Source organism: Lacerta agilis, chromosome 4 (genome assembly GCF_009819535.1).
Source record: "Lacerta agilis isolate rLacAgi1 chromosome 4, rLacAgi1.pri, whole genome shotgun sequence".
NCBI classification, from domain to species: domain Eukaryota; kingdom Metazoa; phylum Chordata; class Lepidosauria; order Squamata; family Lacertidae; genus Lacerta; species Lacerta agilis.
This window is the reverse complement of record NC_046315.1, coordinates 17,722,857-17,750,470: the sequence shown is the minus strand read 5'-3', so window position 1 is coordinate 17,750,470 and position 27,614 is coordinate 17,722,857. Positions and strand designations below refer to the sequence as shown.

At 44.1% G+C, this 27,614-nt stretch overlaps 1 protein-coding gene across 1 annotated transcript in view; it reads right to left on the bottom strand.

The window, feature by feature from the left end:
• ARHGAP42 (Rho GTPase activating protein 42) overlaps positions 1 to 27,614 on the bottom strand; it is a 145,913-nt gene that overhangs the window by 59,678 nt on the left and 58,621 nt on the right. Inside the window, exons 3-4 of the mRNA XM_033146164.1 lie at positions 24,666 to 24,727; positions 8,799 to 8,870 (exon numbers count right to left, since the gene is read on the bottom strand). Of these exons, the coding sequence (XP_033002055.1) occupies positions 8,799 to 8,870; positions 24,666 to 24,727 (134 nt within the window). The remainder of the gene's footprint in view (positions 1 to 8,798; positions 8,871 to 24,665; positions 24,728 to 27,614) is intronic.

Below are 27,614 nucleotides of genomic sequence, written 5' to 3'. Positions count from 1 at the left end.
CAATGGAACTTACGGAAGTGCAGTGCACCATATGAAAAACAGGGAGATAATCTAATAGCAAAATGTGCACTTTTTGAAATATTACTTAAGTCTTTGGTGTGACAACTGCAAAAATGCTTCCTGCCAGAAATAACACATCAGAGATGTAAAAAAATATTTCTAAAATTCTACTTTTCTTCATTTTCTGTCATATCTTTGAAACAAACAGCTTGAAATACGGCTTCCCCCTCCCAATAGGGAAGAAAACTTTAGATAATGCCCTGTAATATTTTTCCGTACTGCGATCCATGCGAAGAGTAGCTTTCAGAAATGTAATATTTCTTAAAGGTTTTCTTCCCTCCTTTTGATTTTCTTAATTGTTTCAGCATGTTACTTGAAACAGTATCCTGTTTTCATAATGGACAGCGAAAGGAGTGGAGTCTGGTTGCCCTCTGTATTCATCCTCTTCGAGTGTGTTTAATGAAACGTCATAGTGTGTATATAATCCTTGGACAATTCATCCTAAGAGCTGCTTTGCTCGACTAAGAAAGACCAAAGGTTCATCTGATTTAAGGTTCTGGTTCTAACAGCATGCGAGCAGACAGGCACTTCTGAAATCTTGAAGAGGGAAAGAAGGCAAACGTCTTCTGCCATTTGTCCCCAGAGATGTTCGTCTCAAAATATGGTGGTTTCGTTTAACTGTAATGGCTTATGGCTGTTGGCAGACCTAGCCATTACCGGTGCCTTTTTTCTAGAAGGAGAGGTTTTAGCATGGGGCGGGCACTTGCTCAGCTGAGCACTGGGAGCCTTCCGCACCTCAGCCGAGCACCTTAAGGAAGCCCTTCCCTTCCACCCCACGTGAGCTGGAGACTTGCACAGCTGAGGTGCTTGAAGCCTTTTTCCCTGCGCCTCAGCTCTGCGGGTCAAGGAAGCTGCCCTGCCTCTCGGGCTGGCATGCACAAGCAGGAGGGCGCTGTGGTCTAAACCACTGAGAATCTTGGGCTTGGCGAGCGGAAGGTCGGTGGTTTGGATCACTGCGTCGGGGTGAGCTCCCATTGCTCTGTCCCAGCTCCTGCCAGTTCGAAAGCACGCCAGTGCAAGTAGATAAATAGATACCACTGTGGTGGAAAGGTAAATGGTGCTTCCATGTGCTCTGGCTTCCATCGTGGTGTCCTGTTGCACCAGTAGCACTTTAGTCATGCTGGCCACATGATCCAGAAAGCTGTCTGTGGACAAACGCCGGCTCCCTCGGCCTGAAAGCGAGATGAGCGGCGCAACCCCACAGGCGCCTTTGACTGGACTTAACTGTCCAGGGGTCCTTTACCTTTACAAGCAGGAGGGACAGGGGGGCTCTCCTGCATGTCAGCTGTTAGCCAGGAGGCCTCAGCAAAGCTACGCTGTGCTTCTGGCTTGTGAGGAGACCGTCTCCAGAACTTGTAGAGGATGTCCGCTTCAGGACCTGGGGAGGGTCTCTTTGTCAGGCGGAGGTGCAGCAGGGCTTTGCTAAGGCTGGCCAGGTGCTGCCCACCTGAGAGGCCCTGTCCATTATTAATTCAAGAAGGATTATAGCTCAGGGGTAGAGTGATTTTTTAAAATATCTTTTTTTGCATGCAGGAGGTCCCAGGATTCAGCTCCAGCATTTCCACGTTGGACGGGGAAAGACAGAGACCTGGAGACTCACTGCCAATCAGTGCAGGCAATATAGCTGGAACTATGGTCTGACTTAGCACAAGGTTTTACCCTGTATAATAATTATTTATTACTTATTAAATTTGTATACCGCCCTTTGTTCGTAGATCTCAGGGCTGATAGGTGAGGTAAACCTGTTGACGACTGTTAACAACTGCAATTGGCCTTGCAGGAAAAAGCAAGGGGTGAGATGGCTAAAAATAGCTTTGTCATGTATAATGAGATAATAATCCAATGTCTCTATTCAGACCAGGTCTCTCCATGGTTTTAAGTTTGGTGATAAGTTGCAATTCAGCCACTTCTCTTTCCAGTCTATTTCCGAAATTCCTTTGTAATAAGACAGCTACTTTGAGATGTTGTATAGAATGTCCTGGGAGATTGAAGTGTTCTCCTACTGGTTTCTCTGTCTTGTGATTTCTGATGTCAGATTTGTGTCCATTTATCCTTTGGCATAGGGTTTGGCCTGTTTGTCCAATATAGAGAGCTGAAGGGCACTGTTGGCATTTGATGGCATACACAATGTTAGAAGATGAGCAATTAAATAGTCCTGAGACGGTATGTTTGATGTTGTTGGGGCCAGTAATGGTGTTGTCCGGGTGTATGTGGCAGCAAAGTTGGCATCTGGGTTTATTGCAGGCTCTGGTACCAGTGTCCATTTGAGTCCTGTTGTTGTATTATTGTGGGTGAGGAGCTGTTTGAGATTGGGTGGCTGCCTGTAGGCGATGAAGGGTCTTCCTCCCAGAGCTTGAGAAAGAGAACTGTCATTGTCTAGGAGAGGTTGTAGATCTCTGATGATGCGTTGTACTGTTTTAATTTGGGAGTTGTATGTGATTCCTAGTGGTGTTCTGTTATTTTCTTTTTTGGGTCTGTCTTGCAGCAAGTTCTCTCTGGGTATCAGTCTGGCTCTGTTGATCTGTTGTTTAACTTCATCAGGTGGATATTTTAGTTCTAAAAAGGTTTGCTGAAGATATCTTAGGTGAGAGTCTCTGTCTGTAGAGTTGGAACAGATGCGGCTGTAACGTAGGGCCTGGCTATATACAATGGATTGTTTGGTATGTTTGGGATGGTAGCTAGAAGCATGTAGATATGTTTGTCGGTCAGTTGGTTTACGGTATAAGGTGGTGTCTATGTGTCCATCCTGTATTTTTATAGTGGTGTCCAAAAAGTGAAAATGAAAATTCATATGGGAGGTCAACACATCCCTGCCTCCCAACCAGGGTCCCTCCATCAACCATCTACCACCCCTGTGAGTGTACAGTCTTTGGACCCTAATAAAGGCCCCAAACAGAAGACGCCAAGGAAGAAAGAGGGAAAAAATGAAGGGGGGTTAAAAGGAAAGAAAGAAAGAAGCAGCAAGAAGAAAGGAAAGAGAGAGAAGGAAAAGGAAAAGGAAAAAAAAGACAAAGGGGAAAGGAGCAATAAATTAAAATAAAGAGGACTTCCTATTTTACATCTTCCAGTTACAAAAAAAGTTATTTAAGACATTCAGCCCATGATAACATCCATCTTCTCCATTTTCTGCTACACAATATTTCTTTTAAATCCAAGTGTTTTGATGTTTATTTACAGATTCAGACTCTTTTTTTAAATATATAATATTCAGAAGGGCTAACAGCAGATGGAGAAACAAACATATTTTTTTCTTTAAAAAAACCAGCATCTGCTAAAACAACTTTTTCCCAGCAGCTATCAAGCAACATCTCGGCACAGCCCTTCCCAGTTGGACAGCCAGAAACATCTTATGAGAAAATAAATCTCATGCTCTGTTTACAATGGTCTTCCTGTTTACTAATGGAAAAAGGTGGCTTAAACCAAAGGCTAACCAGGGACATGCAGGCCTCCCCTTAAGCTGGCTAAGCAGCTGCCGGCAGATTCTAGAGTGGGGTTGTTGTGGAAGTCTTGAGTGTTACTGCCTACAGCACCCACAAAGAAATGGGTGCACTTAGGTCCATTCATTCTCAGGGTCTGGTGCTTCCTACCTCGTAGTGGAGATGTGTAATTCTCAAACCCTTTGTGGAACTCCAAGTGATTCCCCAGAACGATGTCAGGGACTGGGCAGCCAAGATTAGGGCAGGGCGCATAATTCAACCTAGTTGCTGGTTTCCCACACTAAGCTCAGGGAAAAGCAGGAGGCTTAGCTGTCAGCACAACAACTGTTCTAAGATGAAACTGTCCATCGCTGGGCTTGTCTGCGAAATGAGCACCAGAAAAAGCTATACCTCCCTACCTAGGAACATTTGTGAAGCCCTGGAAAAGTATATTCCCTGTTCCCCACAAAGACTCTTAAGCTCCCATCTTCCCCGACCATTGGCTGTGCTAGTTGGGGCTGGTGGGAGTTGGAATCCGACAGCGTAAGGCAAGAATTGAGACCAACCGAAGGACGTTTAATAGGCTCGTCACTCAGCCCCAGAAATTTGCTGGGAAGAAAAACATGCAGGGGTTTTGAGACGCGTTTGCAAATAATCTAAAACGAAGCCTGATGGCAGTTCTGCCCAATATCAGATCAAAAGGAATCAGAAAGATCCTTTTTTAAAGATTTTTTTTTAAAAATCTCTTTTGTGAAATTCATTTTTTTTAAAAAAATAATTTTTATTAGTTTTACAAGACAACATGTTAGATTTTCAAAATCAAACAAGATTCTTCTGAATCTTAGGACTTCCCTCCTCCCCTCCATGGGTCCTTTAGATATCTTAATCAACTGCATATTATAGTTAATCCAAATTATAATCCTCCAGTTTGTCCCAAGTCTTTGTAACTTTGCAAGAGTTATTGAAAGCCTGCCAAAGAGTTCAAATGTTTACAGTGGTCTTTTAAATACAGTCTGTATTTGTCCCGTTCTCTATTGAAGTTTTGATCCTCCTGATTCCTGATTTTCCGAGAAAGATGTTAAAGCAGCCTTCTTCTTTGCCACCTCACCTCCATCAGTCAACATTTGTTCAAAGAACTGAAAAGCTGGAAGGGACCCTCCGAGGGTCATCTAGTCCAACCCCCTATGCTGCTTTTGGCACACACAGCAGAGATCAGGGGTAGAGTGCATAATTCGCATGAAGAACGTCTCAGGTTCAATCCCCATCATCCCCAGGAATGACTGTGAAAGACCCCCTGCATCAAATCCTGGAGAATTGTTCCCAGTCAATGTACAGCGTTTCACTGAGTGAACTGGGACAACGGTCTGATAATTTACATGCTGAGCCCTGGGTTTAAGCCAAGAGAGAAGCTTTAAGTAGGCAAAAATGAAGATATATTCATGCGGCTGCAGATTTTAACCTTGGTATTGAATTATTCTACAGTATTAATTGGGCTGCAGGCTACACTATGTCAGAGACTCGGGGAGAGCTGGTGTTAGCAGCGCAGTTTAAGAAGTTGAGTTGCAAATAAAGATATCTGAGGAATTACCTCGTTCCCTACATTCCCTTTCGTCCTCTCTGAGGGTCTTTCTTGTGATGCACCAGGTATTTTTACCACGGTTGTGCGACCAGGGTCTTTTAGCACTGCGGAACGCTTTCCTGCAGAACACACTTCCCATAACTGATGCACGCGGCATTTTGTCTTCTACAGAATACAGCTCAAAATGTTTGTTTCTTCAGGCTTTCCCAGAGAGACAAGTCCATTCACTGACAGTATTTGGCTGGTGGTATTTTATGGCAATCTTACACGTTCGAATGCATTTTTTTTGCTTTAAGTTTGTGCACCGCTCTCTTACTGTTAAACATTTAACGCTCTTATAAAGGTTCCACGTAAATAAAACCAAGGGGTCCCTATCTGAAATGCCATTCCTGCTGTGTTCCCCCCGCCGCCGCCCCAATCTGCAAACTGCAGATAATGGGACGGACTTATCTTACAGGACTGTTGGAAAGATCGCAGCAAGGATACTGTACACACAGAGCGCTCAGAACACTCTGAAATGCCACATCAATGCGAAGCGGAGCCAAATCAACAGAGCAACAAACAGATCTGTCTCTTGCTGCGCCAAGACCAACAGAGAGGCAGATGTAAATGTTAGAGGAGAGAGAAGGAGCCTTCTTCAGTGTCTTTTTAAAAAAGTATCTCGGTTTGCACCCTTCCGCCTTCTTTCATCTGACACTGGCGGCAATAAAGAGGGAGATGAGCACTTCGGCAAACATTGCTAAATACTATTGTACGGGACGGATAGCGAGAGAGAGAGCTTTAGCCTAAATGCAGACAGCACAAGCAACCCGTGATCTCAACAACATTACCAGCTGGGGACCAGCAAAACCACATTGACCAAATAAGGAAAGTGACTTCGTGCCTGAAATCCTTTCCCACTTAGCTCACTCCGCTCTTTTCTGTCATTTGTGCAATAAATGATAGGGGTCACCCTCCCCCACTTTCCCCTCACAGCTCAAATGGAATAAACCACCAAGCGACCCGTATAATGTATAGCTGGGCTTGTGTAATCTTGGGGTGTGAGTAGGAGGTAGAGGAGAGAGAGAGAGAGAGAGAATTATATTTTCAGAGACCAATCCTACACAGAATCATAGAGTTGGGAGGGATCCCCAAGGGTCCTCTAGTCCAGCCCACTGCAATGCAAGAATCTCAGCTAAGGCATCCAGGACAGATGGCCATCCAACCTCTGCTTAAAAACCTCCAAGGAAGGAGAGTCCACAACCTCCCGCCACGGTCAAAACAGCTCTTACTGTCAGGAAGATCTTAGAATCTCCTCTCTTGTAAGTTGAAGCCACTGGTGCGAGTCCTGCCCTCCAGAGCAGGAGAGAACAAGCTTGCTCCGTCTTCCATGTTAACAGCCCTTGAAATATCTGAAGATGGCTATCATAGCTCCTCTTTTCCATGTAAAACATACCCAACACCCTCAACTGTCCTGTCCCTCAGAGGGCCTGGTTTCCAGGCCCTTGATCATTTTGGTTGCCCTCCTCTGCACACGTTCCAGCTTGTCAATATCCTTCTTAAATTGTGATGCCCAGAACTGGACACAGTATTCCAGGTGTGGTCTGATCAGGGCAGGATAGAATGGTAATAGGAACACTGTACTTCTGCTGATTCAGCCTAGAATAGCATTAGCTTTTTTTGTTGCCGCAACACACAGTTGACTCATATTAAGCTTCTGGTCCACTAAGACCTCAATATCCTTTTCATGCGTCTTACGAGTAAGTCAGGTGTCCCCCATCATATATGCTCGTAACATTCTGAAGCTATTTAAACTTGCTCCATGACATTTTCATCCCACAGGACAGTTACATAACCAACACACTTATTTTCCACAAATGGAGCTCTTCCTTAAATCCTTTAGTTCCTCTGTATTAAGACTTCCCGAAATGTCAGAAATTGTTTTATTTTACTGTCCCTGCGTGTGTTTATTAAAATTAATATTTCTAAGTTGATGTTTTAAAACATCCTTCCCAAAATAGCAGAGCAACTATAGAGTATCTATTAAGTATGAAGGGGTGAGGATTCTAAGAATGGAAAGCTGGAGAGAGCCTATGAAAATCCTGGGAACGCAAGCTGTTTATATCGCTGAAAAGGTTTCATAACTCGGAGGGTTTCCTCCTCCGTTTTGGAAACCACATCAGAACAGTTCACCCATCCACTGCTGACTTCCCACAAACTTCAGCATCACTTGAACAGCATTCTAAACAATAATTTTAAGCCGGCCTACGCTTCTGTCCAAACGCCTGATTCATTCACGGCTACTTTGCAAACCTCTCACCTCCAATGAACATGTCGCTTTTATTTTACAGCAAAAAGGGCAAGTGTGCCTCTCTGCGGCGTGGAGAGATGCATAACCTGCCCCACGACTCAGGGAGGGGCAGATGCAGAAGTCCTGCCCCCCCCCCTCTTTGAACACCTTGAAATAATCCAGGGTTCCCCAAACTTGGCTCTCCAGCTGTTTTTGGATTACAGTTCCCATCATCCCTGACCACTGGTCCTGCCAGCTAGCGATGATGGGAGTTGTAGTCCAAAAATAGCTGGAAGCTCAAGTTTGGAAAACTCTGGAGCAACCTAATACACAATAACAGGCGGTGGTTTCCAATGCTTGTTCCCAGCATTTCACAGTCAGAGACGTACTGCAGAGATTTGTAATATTCATAGTAGTTGGGCCCAGGCAATCATATCATGACTTAATCAACCAAACCGTGTATGTCCACATGCAGCCATTTCGCTCTACATAAGCAGACATACATGTTCAGGAACTCACAGTCTGCTTTAAAACATGCCTTCATGTCCTGGCAAAGCCGGAAGCCACTAGCTGGTTCAGACACAATAAGAAGCTATAACAGGAGAGAGCTGTTGCACTCAGGTCCTACTTTTGGGCTTCCCATAATGAGTATCTTGTTGGCAACTGTGAGATCAGGATACTGAACTAGGTGGGTCGCTGGCATGATCCAGCAGGCCCTTGTGTTCTTAATTAACTGAGGCTTGTTTCCTTGCTCGTGCTGAGCTTAGAAGTGGGTGCCTGCAGATGAAAAACCATGGTCCATATCTAGGGAAGGTATCAAGATATCTCACAACAATGGGCACTAATTAAAGACTGTTGCCGATTCCTTTACTTTGCTGGTTTCCCCCTGAAACACCAAGTGGGAACATAACATCAGAATTTATTTATTTTCTGATGGGGATGTCCTTGTGTGGACGCTGGGGGGGGGGGAACTTGGATGTATGAGCAGCACCAAGTCTACCATAAACTGCGTGCCCAGGGATGAGTATTCATGGTTTCGTCATGCAGTGCAGTTTAGCTGTGGGTCTGATTACAGTGGTACCTCGGGTTAAGAACTTAATTCATTCTGGAGGTCCGTTCTTAACCTGAAACTGTTCTTAACCTGAGGTACCACTTTAGCTAATGGGGCCTCCCGCTGCCGCCGCTGCGCATTTTCAGTTCTCAACCTGAAGCAAAGTTCTTAACCCAAGGTACTATTTCTGGGTTAGCGGAGTCTGTAACCTGAAGCGTTTGTAACCTGAAGTGTCTGTAACCCGAGGTACCACTGTAATTTGTTTTGGAATACTTATATCCTGTTTTATAGTCCCGAGAGGCTCTGAAAGCAGCTTACAAGTGATGTTTACAACAACAAAAAATCACATTAAGTCTAGTACCAGGGACAGAAACCACAAAATGAAGCAGTGACTGCGAATAACAATATTCAGAAACAACTTACTTTTGCTGCACCTATTTGTTCCTTACGAAATTTCTCCAGTGGGGCTATTAAAACATCATTGGCATTCTGGATCTGAAATACATGTGAAAAAGAAATATGCATCAGTTTGGAATACAACATTTTCAGTCAACTATAATTCCGATTCACAAACTTATCAGTCGAGAAGTGGCAAAACTCCTGAAGTAATTCACAGAGTTGGAAAGGACCCCGAAGATCATCTGGTCCAACCCACAACAATGCAGAAAATGTTTGCCCAGTGTGGGGTTCGAACCCACAACCCTGAGATTAAGAGTCTCACGCTCTACTGACTGAGCTATTGCACTGGCTATTGAGTCAGCTATTTCAGAAGAGAAAGCTGTATATGAAGACACCGGCTAAATTATGATTAAGTCTGTAACCTTCCACAGGCTTAGTAGAGTATAAGGCTGGATCTAGACACATCAAAGAAGCATTTCAGTTAAATGGGTTGCAAACTTTGTACTGTATGAGAAATCGGGTTAGCAAAAATGGAACTCCACAGCGCCATCTGGTGTCACAGTGTTAGAATGCATAAACAACGCATATAAAGTGCTTTTCCTTTGCCAATGTAGCTGAGTCCTAAGACTCATTGGATTCAGCTGGATTGATTTCTGAACAAATAAACACCAAGCATCCCGGAAACCTCTGCTTCCTTTGTTCTTACCTTTAAATGCTAAAGGACTAGAACCTCTGCTTTATGATGCGTAAAGCAAGTTACTAGTCCTCATGGCACCAAAACAGGCTTTGCTAATATATGGATAAACAATAATATCTTAATCTTTCTGCAAATATATATATATATATATATAGAGAGAGAGAGAGAGAGAGAGAGAGTGAGTGTTGGTAACAACAACTCACCGAGCTGAAATTGTGAGTTATATCTGACCAACTTGACAAGTCAGTCCACTGGAAATCGACAGACAAAAGTTACTGTATTTACATGACTCTAATGTGCACCTCAATTTTCAAACCCTCAAAACAAAAACAAAAAAGGCATTTGCTGGCGAATGTAAATGGCCATCGAATCTAATGCACACCCAAATTTTCGTGATGTAATTTGGCCAAAAAAAAAAAAAAAGGTGTGTATTACATTCGAGCAAATACGGCAGTTGTGTCTATTTATTTCATTGGCTCTTCTCTAAGTATGATTTAGGTGGAAGCACAAGAAGATAAAACAGTTTTGACTTGGGGCCTCAAAGACAGAAGAGCAGGCTGTGGAAAAAAAATGTATTTCCATAGAGCATCCAAGCTGAAAAGGCCCCTAACCTTGGTCTAAACTCTGAAGCAAGCCACACATAAAGAATTTGGGGGGAAAGATTGTCCTTTACTCCTTCCCACGTTTAACAATAGTAGAATCACACCAACACACATATAATTAATGCAAGTTGCAAAACCAAGCTTGTCCTGATATTGATTTGGTTTAGCTTCGTGCAGAATATATAATGTATGTGCATAAAGTATACTCAGATGCCTGTTTAATATATATTGCACTGCATATTCACTGCATGTTTTTTAAAAAAATATGATTTCTGCCCAACTGCTATGATTGTTCCCACTACATTTATGACTAGCAATCTCTCTAGCTAGGAAATCTAAATAGTCATTCCATCTGTCCCAAAAAAATTCCCCATTTGTGAGATTGAAGCTGCGTTTGTTGTTGTTGTTGTTTAAAGCATATAAATATTTAAAGAGAAGAAACATCATTATACTTAAGACTCCCAGAACTGCAGTTGTTTTAAAGTAATTAAGTTTTAGTGTTTGAGCACTGATGTATTTCAGTGCTAATTGTGGGATACAAGGGCAAGACGACTGTCTGGAGCAAAGTTTAATTCAGCTATTCTCCCCGCCTCACCCACAAATAATTTGAATTTGGTGGGTAATTTTTATCTGTTATAATCACCTTCTACTTAACATGCCAAATGAACTGTTGGGAGATATTTTGATAGCTGTTGCTTAAAGCTGTCCGTTGAACTGGGGGTAATGTTAAGTCATTACTCTTAAAATCAATTACAATCAGAGTACCTTGCCCATATGGAACAAGAACGACACACACACAAGTACCGTCAATGAGACCTCTCTGCAATAGGTTTCGTGGCCATGCTTAAAGGGGAGGAATTTGTTATCATTTTTGCACTGGGGAAACCCAATCTGATGCTTCCAAACTTGCTTGCGGACTGGAAGACAACTCTCAGTCCGATTATGCCTTTCTCCAGATTGCAATTCATGGTGCGCAAAAAACGCACAAAAATATAAATGTTACATAAGAAGGCATAAAGTACAAAATGCATAGTTCGTGGGGGGGGGTAATGCATTGAAAAGCATGTATTTTGTGTAAAGAAGCACATGCAAACACGTGTGCAATTTAAAGGTGAGCTTATTTGTGCATCCTTTCCCCAAAATATGTGCAAAACAGGGCAAGATAAACCTATGATTGAGCACCAGATAGGTGGCTTGGTCTATCCCTACTATAATTCCTTGAAGAGCTCCAGCAGTGGTTCTTGGGAACTATTTTCAGCCATGCTATTCCTCCTCATCAGGAATGTGCAAAAACATCCCTACTACAGCCACAGGGATTTCCAGAAAGTTAGCACTGCATATTCAGGGCATTTCTCTGCACAAGCAGATATGTAATTTTCCCAAAGCAGGATTTTCTAAGTGAGTAAGTTTGCATTCTGAAATAGGAAGACGTCAGTCCCTCCTCAAAGTGCTGACTGGTCTGCTGTTTCACCGACTGCCAGATTCTTACTCAGAAGACCAGACTATTAAAACACCCTAATAACTAATTGTGCAACAATTCTCTCTCTCTCTCGCTGTTCTCTGTTGCTTCGCCCCGCTCCCCAAACACATGCAAATCCAGGATAGATATTTAGAAACTTGTTGGTTTATTCAACCATCTACCATTGGAAACAGCAACTTCTGGGGAGATCAATTGTATCCCTACTGCTAATTTACACATAGACACTGTAGCACAGCCGACTTTTTACCGCAAAATTACAACACCTAATGAAGACAGCAGAGAAATCGGTGCTCCGCCAGATTTAAAGGCCCAAGATAAAACAGCAAAATCAAAATGCACTAGATATCGTGGAACGCCATTAAAAGTTTGGGCAGAAGAATAGGACTAACCTTGGCAGGTGCCTAAAATCATGCCAAGCAAACAAACAAAAATAAAACTATACCAACAAAAAGAAATGTGGCCAAGTTAGATGGAGTTCAATAATTTGGGTAGTGCCATGGGAAAGGCCCTTTCTCCAATAGCTACTTACCCAAAGGTAAGGTCACCCGAAGAATTTGTCTGGTGTACAGTGGTACCTTGGTTTTTGAGCATCTCGGAAGCCGAATGTTTCGGTTTCCAAACACCGAAAACCCAGAAGTAAATGCTTTTCGGAAGCTGCCCGAAACGCTTCTGCTGTGTTTTTCTCAATTTTCTAAATTGAAATTGCTGACCGTTTCGGAAGTCGAATGGTCTTCCGGAACGGATTATCTTTAACAACCGAGGTACCGACGCCAAGGAGGTTCGTGGGGTTTCAGGATTGGTTGACTTGGGTTTAGTATGCCTTCCATTCCACTTCTATACCGAAGGGCGTGTGTGGATTACTCAAAAGCTACAATAAAAGCTCTCTACTACACCACATTCTGAGTACGGAAATGAATGCTGGGTTTCCCATAGAATACAGCTTTAGAATGACAGAGATTATTAAATTTGATGCCGTAGAAAAATAACTTGGCACGTTCTGGTACCTCCGTCAAGATCTGGAACTCAGGAAACAGAAGAGATCCCAAAATGCTAATGTCACAAGAGGAGGTTTTGGTTTATGAGGTCATCTGAACAAGGAAAAACACACAAGCATTCCCAGGCACCCAAATGCTGGCTCTCAAGAATTACTAAGAAAAGCCTGTAATAAGTACCTTATGTTGCTGGTCACTGATTCCCCACCCCGCTCCCCGATTCCAGCCTTTCCGCAAGAGGTACAAGCCAAATCTTCATGCAGTGTGTACGTCAGGAATTCATAGAAAAGGAGAACTGTGGCCACAATTGTTCCTCCTTGTGATGTCGACGTGCAAGGTGAACAAACACATTTAATTGCATTTTTTTAAAAAGAAACGTTAACAGCCTTAAGTAAGCAAAATACAAACATGGGTTGGGTTTTATTTTTCAGCAAGTCAGTAGAAGCAGAATAGTATCATGGGGCTTCATAGGGGAAGTGTTTCAGGATATACTGGCTGACTAGATTACGATCAAGGGTGTATGGGATGTGAAGAAGAAGAAGAAGAAGAAGAAGAAGAAGAAGAAGAAGAAGAAGAAGAAGAAGAAGAAGAAGTTTGGATTTGATATCCCGCTTTATCACTACCCGAAGGAGTCTCAAAGCGGCTAACATTCTCCTTTCCCTTCCTTCCCCACAACAAACACTCTGTGAGGTGAGTGGGGCTGAGAGACTTCAAAGAAGTGTGACTAGCCCAAGGTCACCCAGCAGTTGCATGTGGAGGAGCGGGGATGCGAACCCGGTTCCCCAGATTACGAGTCTACCGCTCTTAACCACTACACCACACTGGCTCTTGTAGCACCAAGCTGGTGCCAAGCGTATTTCTCTGTTTTCCTTTGGACCACATCAACGAGGTCGAGTGATGGGTCTTGTTATCTGGGCCCAGGACCTCCAAACACATTGCCTATGCTTGCACCCCAGGGAGGTCACTTTGGTGCTGCTAATGCAACCATCTGATTTCACCCCTAGAAGGGCACTCCATTGTCTTTCAAGACAGATGGATGCCCACAATATATGACCATATGTTAGAACGGATTGGAGACTGTGGTCTGCTTCACCTTACCTTTAGGTACCATGGCCATAGCTACACCTATCTTGATCCTGGTAAGGCAACAATGTCCTCCCACTGATTTTTGTAAATTGCTCTGGGAGCTCTTTTACCTAACGCATAGAATATAAATGCTTTAATAAGATATTACAGATGCAACGGCAACGCCCTCCCCAATTTCTAGGCTTTCGTCAACAAAAAAAGAGTCAATGTTTGTATGCAATGCTAAACCAAGGGTGTGATTGTTATTCAGCCTAAGGGCTGGAAGTGTGCATGCACATGAAAGCTCATACCAAGACCAAACTTAGTTGGTCTCTAAGGTGCTACTGGAAGGAATTTTTTATTTTATTTTGTTTTGGTCCAGACTCTGTAGAAGACATCCGATGATTCAAATTTCAAGCCAGGAGGAGGCACAGACTTATCTCCGACCTTAGCACTATATTTCCACAGCATTAAGATCAGTATAAAACTCCGCTTGAAGACAGGCTAATAGAGAAATGATTTTGTATTCATGGTCCCTCTACATTGAGCAGCACTGACCCACAAAAAAAGGCTGTTTGGGGGGTTAAGGAGAAAGAACAGAAAGAACCCAAGCGTAACTGTTGTGCTGGAAGAAAGTAATTGAAAGTCGTATTTTAAAATAGGGTTTTCATGAATGAACATGTCCAGGAACCCAGCCAAAATCAGCGTAGCTGTTTGTAATGGTACCATGCCTGGGAGCCCTTAAAACTTAAGAGACTACTGTGGAGTCCTCGATTCAGGAGAGTCAGAACACAGATTTACACTATGCACGCCATAAAAATATCCTGAGAAAAGGAGCACAAGAATGTTAAATGTAATACGAATGGATGGCCAAGCAGTTGCTTAAAGACTGCATCTGGCTCCTAAATGATTTTTTTTTCCCTGGCAACCCTAAATTTTGCCCACAGCTTCACTCATAGCAGGGGAAGAAGAAAATTTGTGTTTACACAAACACACACACACACACACACACACACACACACACACACACTTTTAAGGGAATACAGAAGTCCCACAATAACATTATAGCACTTTATAATTTTGCATGTGGTGGCCTGGCTCCTGTCAGAATATGTATATAACTATCAAACTCCTATTGCTAGAAGATGCCACTGGCGTTGTGGTGCCAAATCTCTCACAACTGGGGTGCGGCGAGGTAAATCTGTGCTTCCTGGAGACTTGAAAGGAAACCTCAAACTCATAGAGTCATCCTTGCATTACGAGAAAAAGACATTTATATTAAAGTTATGGTGTCATTCTAACACCTCATTATCTTTTTCATACAATTTAAGTAGACGGACAGATGACCCCTCCCCAAAAAATGTCCCTCTTTCAAAAGGAACCAGATCCCAACCCTCCAGAGCAAATCAGGAGTGAGCACAGAGGTTTGCAGCGGGGAGGCAAATTTCCACTGCACAAACAGAAATCCTTGTGCTAGTGGATCTTAGTAGTTTCTTAGTCACGAATCAGAAATCCTCAATTGGATTCTCACCTTTGTATGCATTTGCTGGGCGACCTTAGGTGAGCTGTTACTATTGATCCACTTATTAGTGCTTTTTTTTTGACAAAAGGTAAACTCAAAGTGACATCCTTTAATTAAAACCAGCATAAAACAAAGCAAAATAAAAGCTAAAAAGCATTCATGTACATAAAATATAGTCTAACACATCCTACGCACTAAAAGGAGGCCGCAGTATCTACAGCTCTCCAAGATAAAGGACAGAATCCTGGCTGAAAAGAAACAGTTTTGCCTGGCACTAAAAGTAGGCAATGATGGTACCAGGAAGGCCTCCCTTAGGAGAGTGTTCCATAAGTGGGGAGCCACCACTAAAAAGGCCTGTTCTCTGGCTGCCGCCCACCACACCTCCCTCAGAGAGGGCACATGTAGAAGGACGTCTGGGTTGGTTGAGCTTCAGCTCTGACATGCCTTCCAGGATCTAAGAACATTAAAGACATCCCCGGTGGATCAGACTACACAACCTATTTAGTCCAGCAACAAAAAGTTGTCTACGGTAAACCGCTTTGGGGAATTGTTGCTGTTGTCCCAATCAAGCAGTGTATAAATTTTATGAAATGAAAGAAAAATAAATAAACCCAGAAGCAACAGTCCTCTCCCACTATTTCCCACTATGTCAGGCATGGCCAAACTTGGCCCTCCAGATGTTTTGGGACTACAATTCCCATCATCCATGAACACTGGTCCTGTTAGCTAGGGATGACGGGAGTTGTAGTCCCAAAACACCTGGAGGGCCAAGTTTGGCCATGCCTGCCCTATGTATTCAGAAGCATGCTGTTTCTGATCCTGTAGGTAGTATGCAGCCATCGTGACTAGTAGTCAGGCTTCCTCAAACTCGGCCCTCCAGATGTTTTGAGACTACAATTCCCATCATCCCTGACCACTGGTCCTGCTAGCTAGGGACCATGGGAGTTGTAGGCCAAAAACATCTGGAGGGCCGAGTTTGAGGAAGCCCGGGTAAGCTAAATTAGATGAGCACTTGAAAGCACAACAGGAGTGCTGAGCATCACCAACTTCTTACATTTTTTGGGGGGGAAATAAGTGTCTTGTTCCCGACAGGGTGTGTGACATGCTCGTCGTTTCAGAAGACAGCTTCAAGGGAAAGGACAAGAAACTGATTGCTTTCATAAATGAGAAAAGGCAAGTGGCTTTGCCGTTTGAAATCCCATGCTACAATCAGTTTGCACTTTGGCTGAACCCAGCCTGGTAATATTATCTATCCGATTCCCACAGAGGATGTGTTTCAAGAGAGAGAGAGAGAGGGAAAGAGAGAGAGAGAGAGAGAGAGAGAGAGAGAGAGAGAGAGAGCGCCAAGCTGTGTAGTGTACCTTTTTTTAAAAAAAACAACAACAATAATTTCATGGCAGTTTTGAAAACTACGCAAGCTGTGTTGTGTTCTGCCACCTTAGTGAGGGGTTTTATTAAGTGAGGAAGTGGAAATAATAGAACTCTGAAGGGTATTGTGCCCTACAACCAATACTATCTGCAATATCTTTGCCGGCAGAGGGTTGCGAGGGGTTCCACGCAGCAAAAACGAAAGCACATCTCAACACACATTTCAGACTGAAGATCAAAGTCTCCCGGCTGGTTGTGTTCTGTTGTGCTCTTTTTGTAACGGGTTGGATTAAATCACAGCATCTCAGTGGTCAGAAACAAAGGAGACAGAGGGGGCTTTTTTTAACCTACATGGGAGTTGGCAAAAATACAAGAGATCTACCATCAAAAGCTTCTTGAGTGATAGGGCTGAAAATCAAGGTGATGCCGACAGAGGAAAAACAGAAAACAAATGATGGAAGGGCACAGCAACGCTACACAATTTGTAGCCTTCCACAACCTCAAGAATATGTTAGACCTCACAAGGGGGCATTTGAGGTGTTCGAATTGGGGTCCTCAAAGGGTTTGCATGGGACTCTGCTTGGCTCAACATTCCAGGTGTTCCCCACTACTGCATTTGCTTCCTGCTATGCTAGCCATAGGGATGCGGGTGGCGCTGTGGTCTAAACCACAGAGCCTAGGGCTTGCCGATCTGAAGGTTGGCAGTTCGAATCCCTGTGACAGGGTGAGCTCCCATCGTTCGGTCCCAGCTCCTGGCAACCTAGCAGTTCGAAAGTGCAAGTAGATAAATAGGTACCGCTCCAGCGGGAAGGTAAACGGCATTTCCGTGCGCTGCTCTGGTTCGCCAGAAGTGGCTTATTCATGCTGGCCACGTGACTCGGAAACTGTCTGTGGACAAACGCTGGCTCCCTTGGCCTATAGAGCAAGATGAGTGCCACAACCCCAGAGTCGTCTGCGACTGGACCTAATGGTCAGGGGTACCTTTACCTTTATGCTAGCTATAAGAGGGCCAAGTTATTAACCATGGTGTAGGGAAAAGGCAGTGGAAGTAGCTGGCACTTCAGATGCCTTGGCAGAATATTTATTTTCTTTATTAAATCTGTATACCACACTTCATCCAGAGATCTCAGGGCTGTTCACAACATAAAAATATAGTATATAAAAACACAAAATGCATGATAAAAAACGAAGAGGGGGACACAAACAAATAACTCCCCTCCTACAAACACGCTTAAAAGGGGCATAAGGTATCGATCAGCCCAAGGCCTGGTTGAAGAGGCACGTTTTTGCCTGGCGCCTAAAGGTGTATAATGAAGGTGCCAGCTGAACTTCTCCGGGGAAAGCATTCCGCAAACGTGGAGCCACTGCAGAAAAGGCCCGTTCTCGTGTTGCCAACCTCCGTTCCTCTTGTGGAGGAGGCAAACTCTCCTTCCTGATTTGCCCCGTCTACATGCCTGTGAAAACCACATACTCTCTTGGCGTACACAAAGGGAAGGGAGAGGGAAGCTTGTTTTGCTAGAAATCTCCTTCTCAGGCATGGTTGTTCATTTGATCTGAATTGGACGCAGAAATCTCCAGAGTCCTGAAAGCAAAGTACAGCACCCCTACGTGTGACCAACCCACCAAGTTCCCATGATCTGTGCATTGCTGGCTCCAATAATATTCATCCCGAAACGGAACTCACAATTCAGCTTGGAATGGAATGTTTCGTGTCACTGTTAAAACAGCGGTTAAAAATAAAAGCTTCTTAGACGGGAACGGTTTTAGAGCAATTTGCTATCGGAGAAAGAGCAGCCAAACACTTAAGTGTATCGTATGACGCTAGCATACCTGGTTCACTTTCTACCATGACCCCAGGGTAAGCCAGTCAATTCCTGCACAAGCACCAGGGGGAGGAGAAGGAAGAAACCCAACAGCTCCCCAAAGGGTGCTTCAAACAAAGCCTATTCTTGTTCCCGTCGAGTCAACAGCAGCTCTGATCTGGATTTCAATCTCTTGGATTAAGAACACATGAAATTGGCTATCAGATCTCTTTAGCCTGCTGCTAATCATGAAATGCAACAAACAGAAACAAAGGCAGCATGGAAGCTCATAGAACGTGGCAACACAGATGTTCTCCAAATTCCACTCAACCCAACTAGAAAGAGGATGAGGGTCAGTTCACTGCTCAACAGACATGCCACTATTTGGCTATATTATCCAGAGCTCCATGAAATCAGTCACCTTCACGTAGGGAAGGTCCATTGTTCAGCAGGAGACCATCTCCTTTCCATGCAGAAGGTCCCAGGGTCAATTCCTGGCATCTCCCGGTAGGATTGGGAATGTATGAAAGGATGTGCTTTCCTACTTAGCTGGGGTCCATCGTGGATGCTTCCAAACAGGCATTTACTTTGATGAGATAGATATTCTTCATGCATGCAGGGTTTCTTTCCTTCTTCTTTTTTGTAGTGTCCACATAGAATCATAGAATTGTAGAGTTGGAAGGGACCCTAAGAGTCATCTCGTCCAACCCCCTGCAATGGCATCAAAAAGCCAGGCTGTATTCTTCACCCACCCACCCACCCATCCACCATACCCTTCCCCATTTAATCTAGACTTGCCCTTTCCAGGAAAAATCCAACAATTTTTTTTAAGGTAGCACCCTACTGCCAACAACTCAATGGAGAAAAGTGATAAACAACCTTTTAACAACATTAAGCCCTCATCTGAAAGCACCCTAAAACTGAGCACATTGTCTTCGATGCTACCATCTCCACACACTTGCACCCAGTGCTTTTCTTCCTATAAAAATGTTTAAGGGTACTCTCATGTTGACCCAAGAAAATCATCATTTTGGGGATAGCAACAGAACTGATAATTCACTGTGCTATTCAACAGAACTGACGATTCACTGTGCTAGAGAAGAATTTAGTTTCTTCTCCTATTAGATTCACAAAATGTTTAGGGGTATGCGTACCCCTGCGTACCCCCAGGAGGAAAAAAAAACTGCTTTCTCCCACCCAGCAAACACTACACAGATTTATCTGCGCAAGTGTGTTTTTCTTGAGGGCAGATCTGCTGTTTTAATCTTCTAATGCAGGCTTCCTCAACCTCGGCCCTCCAGATGTTTTGAGACTACAGTTCCCATCATCCCTGACCACTGGTCCTGCTAGCTAGGGATCATGGGAGTTGTAGGCCAAAAACATCTGGAGGGCCGAGGTTGAGGAAGCCTGTTCTAATGCTCACTGCAGACTGGGCAGAGGAGGAGATGTGGCACACCTAGCGTCCAATCCCATCTATGGCACCTGGTTTCAAATTTAAACCGCGCTCGATTTTAATTTGTACTTTTTTTGCACAACCTGTATTTATTTATTTATTTTGTACTGTTCGGATACCGCTCAGGGCGCCGCTGCGAACAGTAAACTAAAAATCCCGTAAATAAAACAAAACAACCCCACAGTGATCCCCGTGCACTTCAGGTTTTTGCACTAGAAAGCCTTGCTCTAGGTGCAACATGGCCGAAGCATCTGAGTAAGGAAGGAAAGGAAAGAAGGAAATTCCTCTACTGCAGTCTGGCAAGGACACTATCTTTGCAAATGTCTACAGTGTGCTTTCTCCTCTCTAGGACACCAACCCGAGGAACTAGGATAATATCCATCTAGAAACAACTTTAGTAGTGGAGTAAACTCACCAGGGCTTTGGATATTCAAGATCTAAGCAGTTATGACGGCCATATAATGGAATGCACTTCCTAGAGAGCTTTGCATCAATGCTTACTCCAGTTTTCTTCCACCAAGCACATCAAGGCTTTGATTACGGATGGACTGAGTCCTGCTGCTTTTAAGATCACATTTGCTTCCGCCTCATTTGCTCTACGCAACAAATTCTGAGGTTGTTTTCCATCCTCTGCCCCCTTGACAGGTGAGTTTAGAAATGCAATTCAAGTACCATATTTTTTCCCATGTATAAGACGCCCCCTATTTTTTTAAACCTAAAATTAAGAAATTGAGAAATTGAGAGCCAGTGTGGTGTAGTGGTTAAGAGTGGTAGACTCGTAATCTGGTGAACCGGGTTCGCGTCTCCGCTCCTCCACGTGCAGCTGCTGGGTGACCTTGGTCTAGTCATGCTTCTTTGAAGTCTCTCAGCCCCACTCACCTCACACAGAGTGTTTGTTGTGGGGGAGGAAGGGAAAGGAGAATGTTAGCCGCTTTGAGACTCCTTAGGGTAGTGATAAAGCGGGATCTCAAATCCAAACTCCTCCTCCTCTTCTTCTTCTTCTTCTTCTTCTTCTTCTAAGTTGTTTGGCTTTGGGGGGGTGCCGTAAGTCGGGGTGAGGTGGAGATGGAGAGAAGAGAAGAAAACCTCTGGACAGCAGGCTTGGCCATGGCAAAGAAACTGGGGTTCATTTTCCTGCCTGCCTCTCTGCTGCCCTGCTAGCTGCTTCCCAAATCAGTGTCTGTTTGTTTTTAATTTAAAATGTTTACAACCCACCTTTCTGCGGAATTATGGCAACAGTAGTTTGGAGAGGATGCTATTAAGTCCCCCCCCCCCCGGCAACATTTAAGAGTTCTCTAGAGTAAGAAAGAGAATGACTATTAAACAAGCTTGATTCTATCTATCTATCTATCTATCTATCTATCTATCTATCTATCTATCTATCTATCTATCTATCTACATGTCCCCAAGGGCTTATTCTGGCCCTCCCCACCCCCCACCCCATCCTAATGCTTTTCATCTTCCTTTAGCTTCAGATAAATGGAAGGCTGTTGGGAGAAAAAAGGAAGAACTATTTATAAGCTGCTGTCCAAGATAAATTACTCTGTGCATCTCCAAGAAGAGCCTTGAAATCTATACAGAGGATCACCAGACCATGCAGGGGAACAGGATCATCAGATAGGCAGGGACACAGCAGCGCCAGAAAATGTGTTGCCCTAAAAAGAAGGAAAGCGAAACTCTACAGATAGTGAAGAAAAGTGAAGTGTGGCAGCTCCAGCTCTATTAATCTTCTGTAAGTAAGAACAACAGTATTTCGCGTGGCTCTCGGTTTCACAAATATAAAAAGATGCATGGTTCTCTCTTCTCCCACTCTGCAGAGCTCTAGACAAAAACTCCTGGGCACCCGAGTTTGTTTTTAAAGCCATTTTTCATTGGCTAGTAAAAAACAACAACAACGGACTGTGAGGTATTCTTTATTTCTGGCTGTGAATGACTACGATGGGAGCATTACCGAGGCATCTCCATCTATCACGAGTGCTCTCCTGAATGCGCACAAAAATTACTCATCTAAATCTAATGCTACAATAGCAGTCCGCTCTGTCGGCAAAAACATCCATCCACTTTTCCAAGAGAGCATTACGGTGGCTCGCACAGCAATGTTTCACGCAAGGCACCAACTTTTATACACAAATTAGAGGCACCCAGCATGCCCCTGTACTTGTATATGAAAGCTGAAAAACAAACCCTAATATATCTAAGGGTGGCACCATGATCTGCTGCCTACAGCTATTTAGCATGCCCCCAAACCACATGGCGCAGTCCTTTGCCGTTTCAGACAGAAGGTAGGGAGGGAACAGCATGTTTGAAGGCTTACCAGTTTTTTTTTTTTAAAACGAGGCCTCTCAGAACATGCAGTGAATTTGAAAACGACTTGGATCCACTTTTACCAACCTGCTGTTCTCTAGATCTTTTGTCCCATTAGCCGCAAGCAACAGATATTGGGAGAACCACTGTTAGTAAGTCAAATTCATTGTAAATCTCGGACACGTACAACAGAGAGCCAGTGTGGCACAGCTGTTAGGGTGTCAGGCTAGAGAGATATGAGTTCCAATTCTTACAAAGCTTACCAGGTAACTTTGGGACTTGCAGTCCAACCTGCCTCACAGGCTTGAAGCATAAAATACATCCTGGATTTCGCAGGAGAATGCTGGGCTAGCAGTGACCACCATCACAAGAGGCTTAGTTTGCATTTTTCCTTCCCTGCAAGCTAACAAGCGTTCTTGACAAAGAAGTTGAGGGTTCATGGAGAGGAAGATCTGAACTTTTGTTTTGGTGTTCCGATGGCTTTATATTGGAGATAAGACTTTTTATTATATTTTCTTCATACAAGTCAAAGTTAAAATGTGCTCTCACTTAAAAGGTCACTGCAAGCACCTCGCTAAGGTTAATAGATTCCCCATTTAAAATTTCATGTTTCAATGCCATTACCGTAAAAGGAAAACTATGAGCTGAAAGAATGCTGGATATTTAAGGAGTCTGATAGTTCACTATATATGTATATAGCTTGCAGACTTTAATGTTCTTCCTGGACTTTGAAAATAATTACTCCCTTGTTTGAAAGCTTTCCTGTTAAACTTTAGCTTGTAATAGACTTCAGAAGCAACAGAGGAATGGGGACCAGCGCCAGCCAGGTTTTAGTACTATAAAGCCATGGTGAAGTGGGCTGCTTTATCACACAACTAGTTATGATGCTGTGGTCTAAACCACTGAGCCTCTTCAGCTTGCTGATCAGAAGGTCGGAGGTTCGAATCCCCACAATGGGGTGAGCTCCCATTGCTCTGTCCCAGCTCCTGCCAACCTAGCAGTTCGAAAGCATTCCAGTGCAAGTAGATAAATAGGTACCGCTGTGGCGGGAAGGTAAACGGCGTTTCCGTGCACTCTGGTTTCTGTCACAGTGTTCCGTTGTGCCAGAAGCGGTTTAGTCATGCTGACGACATGACCCGGAAAGCTGTCTGTGGACAAATGCCAGCTCCCTTGGCCTAAAAGCGAGATGAGCGCCACAACCACATAGTCGCCTTTGACTGGACTTAACCGTCTAGGAGTTCTTTACCTTTACCTTTTACCTATGATGCATACATGGCAGGTTAGCAACTGGAGGCCCTTGGGCCAAATCTGGCCTACGGAAGGGTGCCAGTCTGAACCAGTGAGAGCTTGGTTCAGCTGCCATTTCAAGAATAAAACTGTGTGGCAGAAGGAGAATTTGGCATGCTGCCATCAGCACTTTGGGAAAAGGGTGGGATAAAAGTGTGATAAATAGAATGCCCCCCCCCAACAAAAGGATACGATGACAGTGGCAGCGGCAGCTGGGAGAGATGTGACTCACTAGGGAAGAGCTGAAACTGAGTGTTAAAGCAGGTGCTTTGCATGCCAAAGGTTCCAGATTCAATCCCCAGCATCCTCACATAAGCGCTGGGATAAATCCGTGCCTGGAAGCCTAAAGAGCTGCCAGTCACTGTAGCTGATACAGAACTACATGGACCGCTGATCAGGGTAGTTCCCGATGCTCTTACTAGTTAGGAAGCTGCTTGGAAAGTTAGGTTGAGAATCTGGCACTTCACCCGTCACCCATTCCCCTTCCCAGACGTAATCTTCAGCAAGGATACACACTTATGGTTGAATTCTAGAAAACAGGATCAAATGTATGGTGGTCTGAAGAAGGAACACTAGCACGACTCAGCCACACAAATTCCCGGTGTAGGCAGTGGCACTAGCACCAGGAGGAAGAATCTCAGAATCATAGAGTTGGAAGGGGCCCTGGGGTTCATCTAGTCCAATCCCTGGCAATGCAGGAATATGCAGCTGTCCCATACGGGGATCGAACCCTATCAGCTCCAGGTGCTAACCAATTGAGCCATTTTGTAAGAAGACAAGGAGCTACATAGTTCTGTGTCCTAAGCTGCAGCTGAGCATCATTTCAGGGGGAAAAAAATAATAATCTAAAAGTTTGGAATTTGAAAGAGAACTTGAATTTAAGTCTCAAAATGTACATTTTGTTTTATTTCGTTTTTAGTGTTTAGGGCACAACTTTTTTATTCTAACCCTGCCTTCCCCAGAGGAAGCGAGTGATGTTCTATCCAGGCTCAAACCAAACCCAGACCTGCTTGCTTTTGCATGTTTGTTGTGTCATGGACCATGTCCCAATAGCAGGGCAACAACCATCTCCTGTATGCATCTGGGATGAACAGACCACACTTTGGCATTCAAGGGCACCCAATATGGTAGAAGGCATGTTAAGGTCAACATTGCAAAATGTGCAGAACTCCAATAATGCATTCATCTGGGGTTTGTCAGGAAGCAGAGAAAACAACAACAACAACAACCCAGATTCTTGCGTGCTGAGATTTCCATAAACATGAATGAAAAACAGGAGCTTTTCCAGGAGAAGAAAAACACTGAAGGAACAGACTTACCAGGCGTCTCCTCTCCTCTTCTACCGCAATCAATAACCGGGCAAACTCCTTCAGTGACTGGGCTATGAGAGAAGAGGGCAGGGGGTTGGAAACAACAACACAGAATGAATTAATTTTATATTGCAAAGTCACTGCTAGTCTTCATGCAAGGAGTAAGTGGCGCTTATGAATTCATAAGGTTCCCCTTGAGGTAGAGGAACGGCAGCAGTAAAACTGGCTTAGATTTGTCACGCAGGGCTACCCTCAAGAACCCTTTCTTAATCTACAGTGCAAGGCCCCAACCTCTCCAATAGGGAACAGATCCATCACAAATGGAAGCCTCTGGGAAGAGCCCCAGAAATCAAAAGTAAAACGCTCAACACTTCAAAAACCTGTTTCGGGAGGATAAGATTGTCTTCCGTACAGTGTGAGGAGACGTTCCTTTGAAATGTGTTAAGTCTTGCCCTGGGAATGCCATAAAAAAGCCAGAGTTTCCCTGTAAGGAGAATTCAAATTTTAAGCCTACATTTCTTCTTGTAGGCTTGGTCCTTGCCTGCGTGGTTTAGAGCAGGGGAACAGCTACTGGTTACAGCAGACTTGCCCAACCTAGTATGCTCCAGATGTTTTTTTAAAAAACAGAATCATAGAATGGTACAGATGTGGTTTTTTTTAACAGAATCATAGAATGGTATAATTGTAGAGTTGGAAGGGACCCTGAGATTCATCTAGTCCAACCCCTTGCAATGCAGGAACAGGCAGCTGTCCCATACAGGGATCGAACCTGCAACCTTGCCATTATCAGCGCCATGCTCTAAGCAACTGAGCACGATAGAAGCTCTGCAAATTAGATCTCCTCCTTTTTGCAGATTAGGATATTTTTGATTAAAGAGAGGAGACAGAATATAAATTGGGAGAAGATGGATTTTGAAAGGTTGGTTCAAATGACCATGCTCTAACCAACTGAGATATCCAGCTACCACCAACCCTGGTTAACATGCTCATGGCTGGAGCTGATGGGAGTTGTTGTCCCAAGCATAAGGAGGACACCAGGTTGGTAATGGCTATAGTACAGAATATCTGTCATCCATGCAGTGGTAGGGAGGTGAACAACTCCCTAGGATAGGTACCATTTTCAGTGTTCTTCCTATACGTAACTCAAGTGGTATGTGCACCAGCAAAAATGGTACCAAGCGAGAGAAGACTCCCTGCCAAATGCTCCTGCCTGAATATATATATATATATATATATATATATCCTGCGGATATATTCCAGCCAAGAAAATATCATTTATATTCATTCTCTGAAGTGCGCAATCATCTGTTTTTCTAATCAAGAGGTGCTCTCTTCTGAGCACTGAAGGATAAGGCCACATTCCATTCAGTGGTAGGCCTGGCAACCCGCGGGAGTCGAGCACAAAGGATGGAAAACAACACGCAAAACAGAATGACACGCAAACCCAAGGTTGATTAAGTATCTAGATTAAGCACTTTGCCTCGCTTTTGTTGTTTCAAGAGCCTGTTGTTAGTTTGAGAGTGCCTAAAATCTACTAGGCACCCTAGCAAAACAAAATCGGAGGGCAATTCCAGCCCATTGGCACACAACATAAATTAAGACAAAATAAGACACTGCAGGAAAATTAGGGGGGTCGGGAGGGATAGGAATGGCATGTCCGTTTCCTGGGTCAATTAAAGTAGAAATACAAACAGCAGACTGTCAGGGGGAAAAGAAGTTTCATGGGAAATTTAAAGAAAAAAGAAAAGCGTAAGAGAGAAATGAACAAGCGTAAAAACAGCAAGCAATGAAAAAGCTGTACCTCCAGATATTTCTGAACCACAACTCCCTCATCCCTGACCATTCTGGATGCTTGCTAAAGCCAGATTCTAGGTGTAAGGACCACTTTGATCTTTGGGATAGGGCAGCATCTCACATGTTCTGTGTGCGAAAAGTCCCAAGGTTCAACCCCTGGCATTTGCAGGTAGGGCTGGGAACAACTGTCCGAAATCTTGGGAGGGCTTCTGTCACTAGGCTATCTTAAATCAGATGGACCAATGGTCTCACTTCTCTACGCAGAACCGAGATGGCTCAGTTGGTAGAGCGTGAGACTCTTCATCTCTGGGTTGTGGGTTCGAGCCTCATGTTGGGCAAAAGATTCCTGCCTTCCTGCAGATTCCTGGACTACATGACCCTGGTGGTCCCTTCTAACTCTACAATTCTGCGATTCCATGAAGCAGCTTAATAGGCTCCTAACTTGCAAATCCATGGGACTGCAGCATGGTTTTAAAATAAGTGGGTTTTCCTTAGTGATGCACTATAAGAAGAGAAAGAACCAAACAGAAATCTGCCTCTTATCCCATAACAGATATATCATACTTTTTGGTGTATAAGACGAGGTATTTTTTAAAATTAAAAATAAAGGTTTGAAATTGGGGGTACACGGATAGCGCATAGGGGGGGCGAGCGATTGGTGGCAGCCGCAAGCAGAAGATTATCAGCAGCGTTTGGGCGGGTGACTGTTGGCTACGGCAGGGCCTGCTGGCGATTGGCTGCTGCTGCGGCAATTGGGCGGGCGATTTTCGGCTGCTTGTGGCAGACGATTGGTGTCTTTGGCTGTGCGTGTGATTGACAGCGGCTGTCAGGCGGGTGAGTGATCGTCAGCAATCCCCCCCCCCAAAGAAAGCTCAACAACTCTGGGCAATTCCCCCCCCCATTTCCTCGATTAGGAGTCCCCCAAAATAGGGGGTGACTTATACACGGGGGCGTGTTATACCCAGAAAAATACGGTGATCCTGCAGCATGAAAAGAAACCGGAACAACGCCCCTGTTAGGAAAGGTTAGAATGTTTGGGAAGCGGGGAAAGGCAATTTAAGAGAAGAAGTGGGGAAACAGAGAGGCCCCTCCCTTCTGTTATTAATACAAGAATCTGGGGTCAGATGAAGCTCAGTGGTGGGTCCAGCAACAGGAAGCACTTAA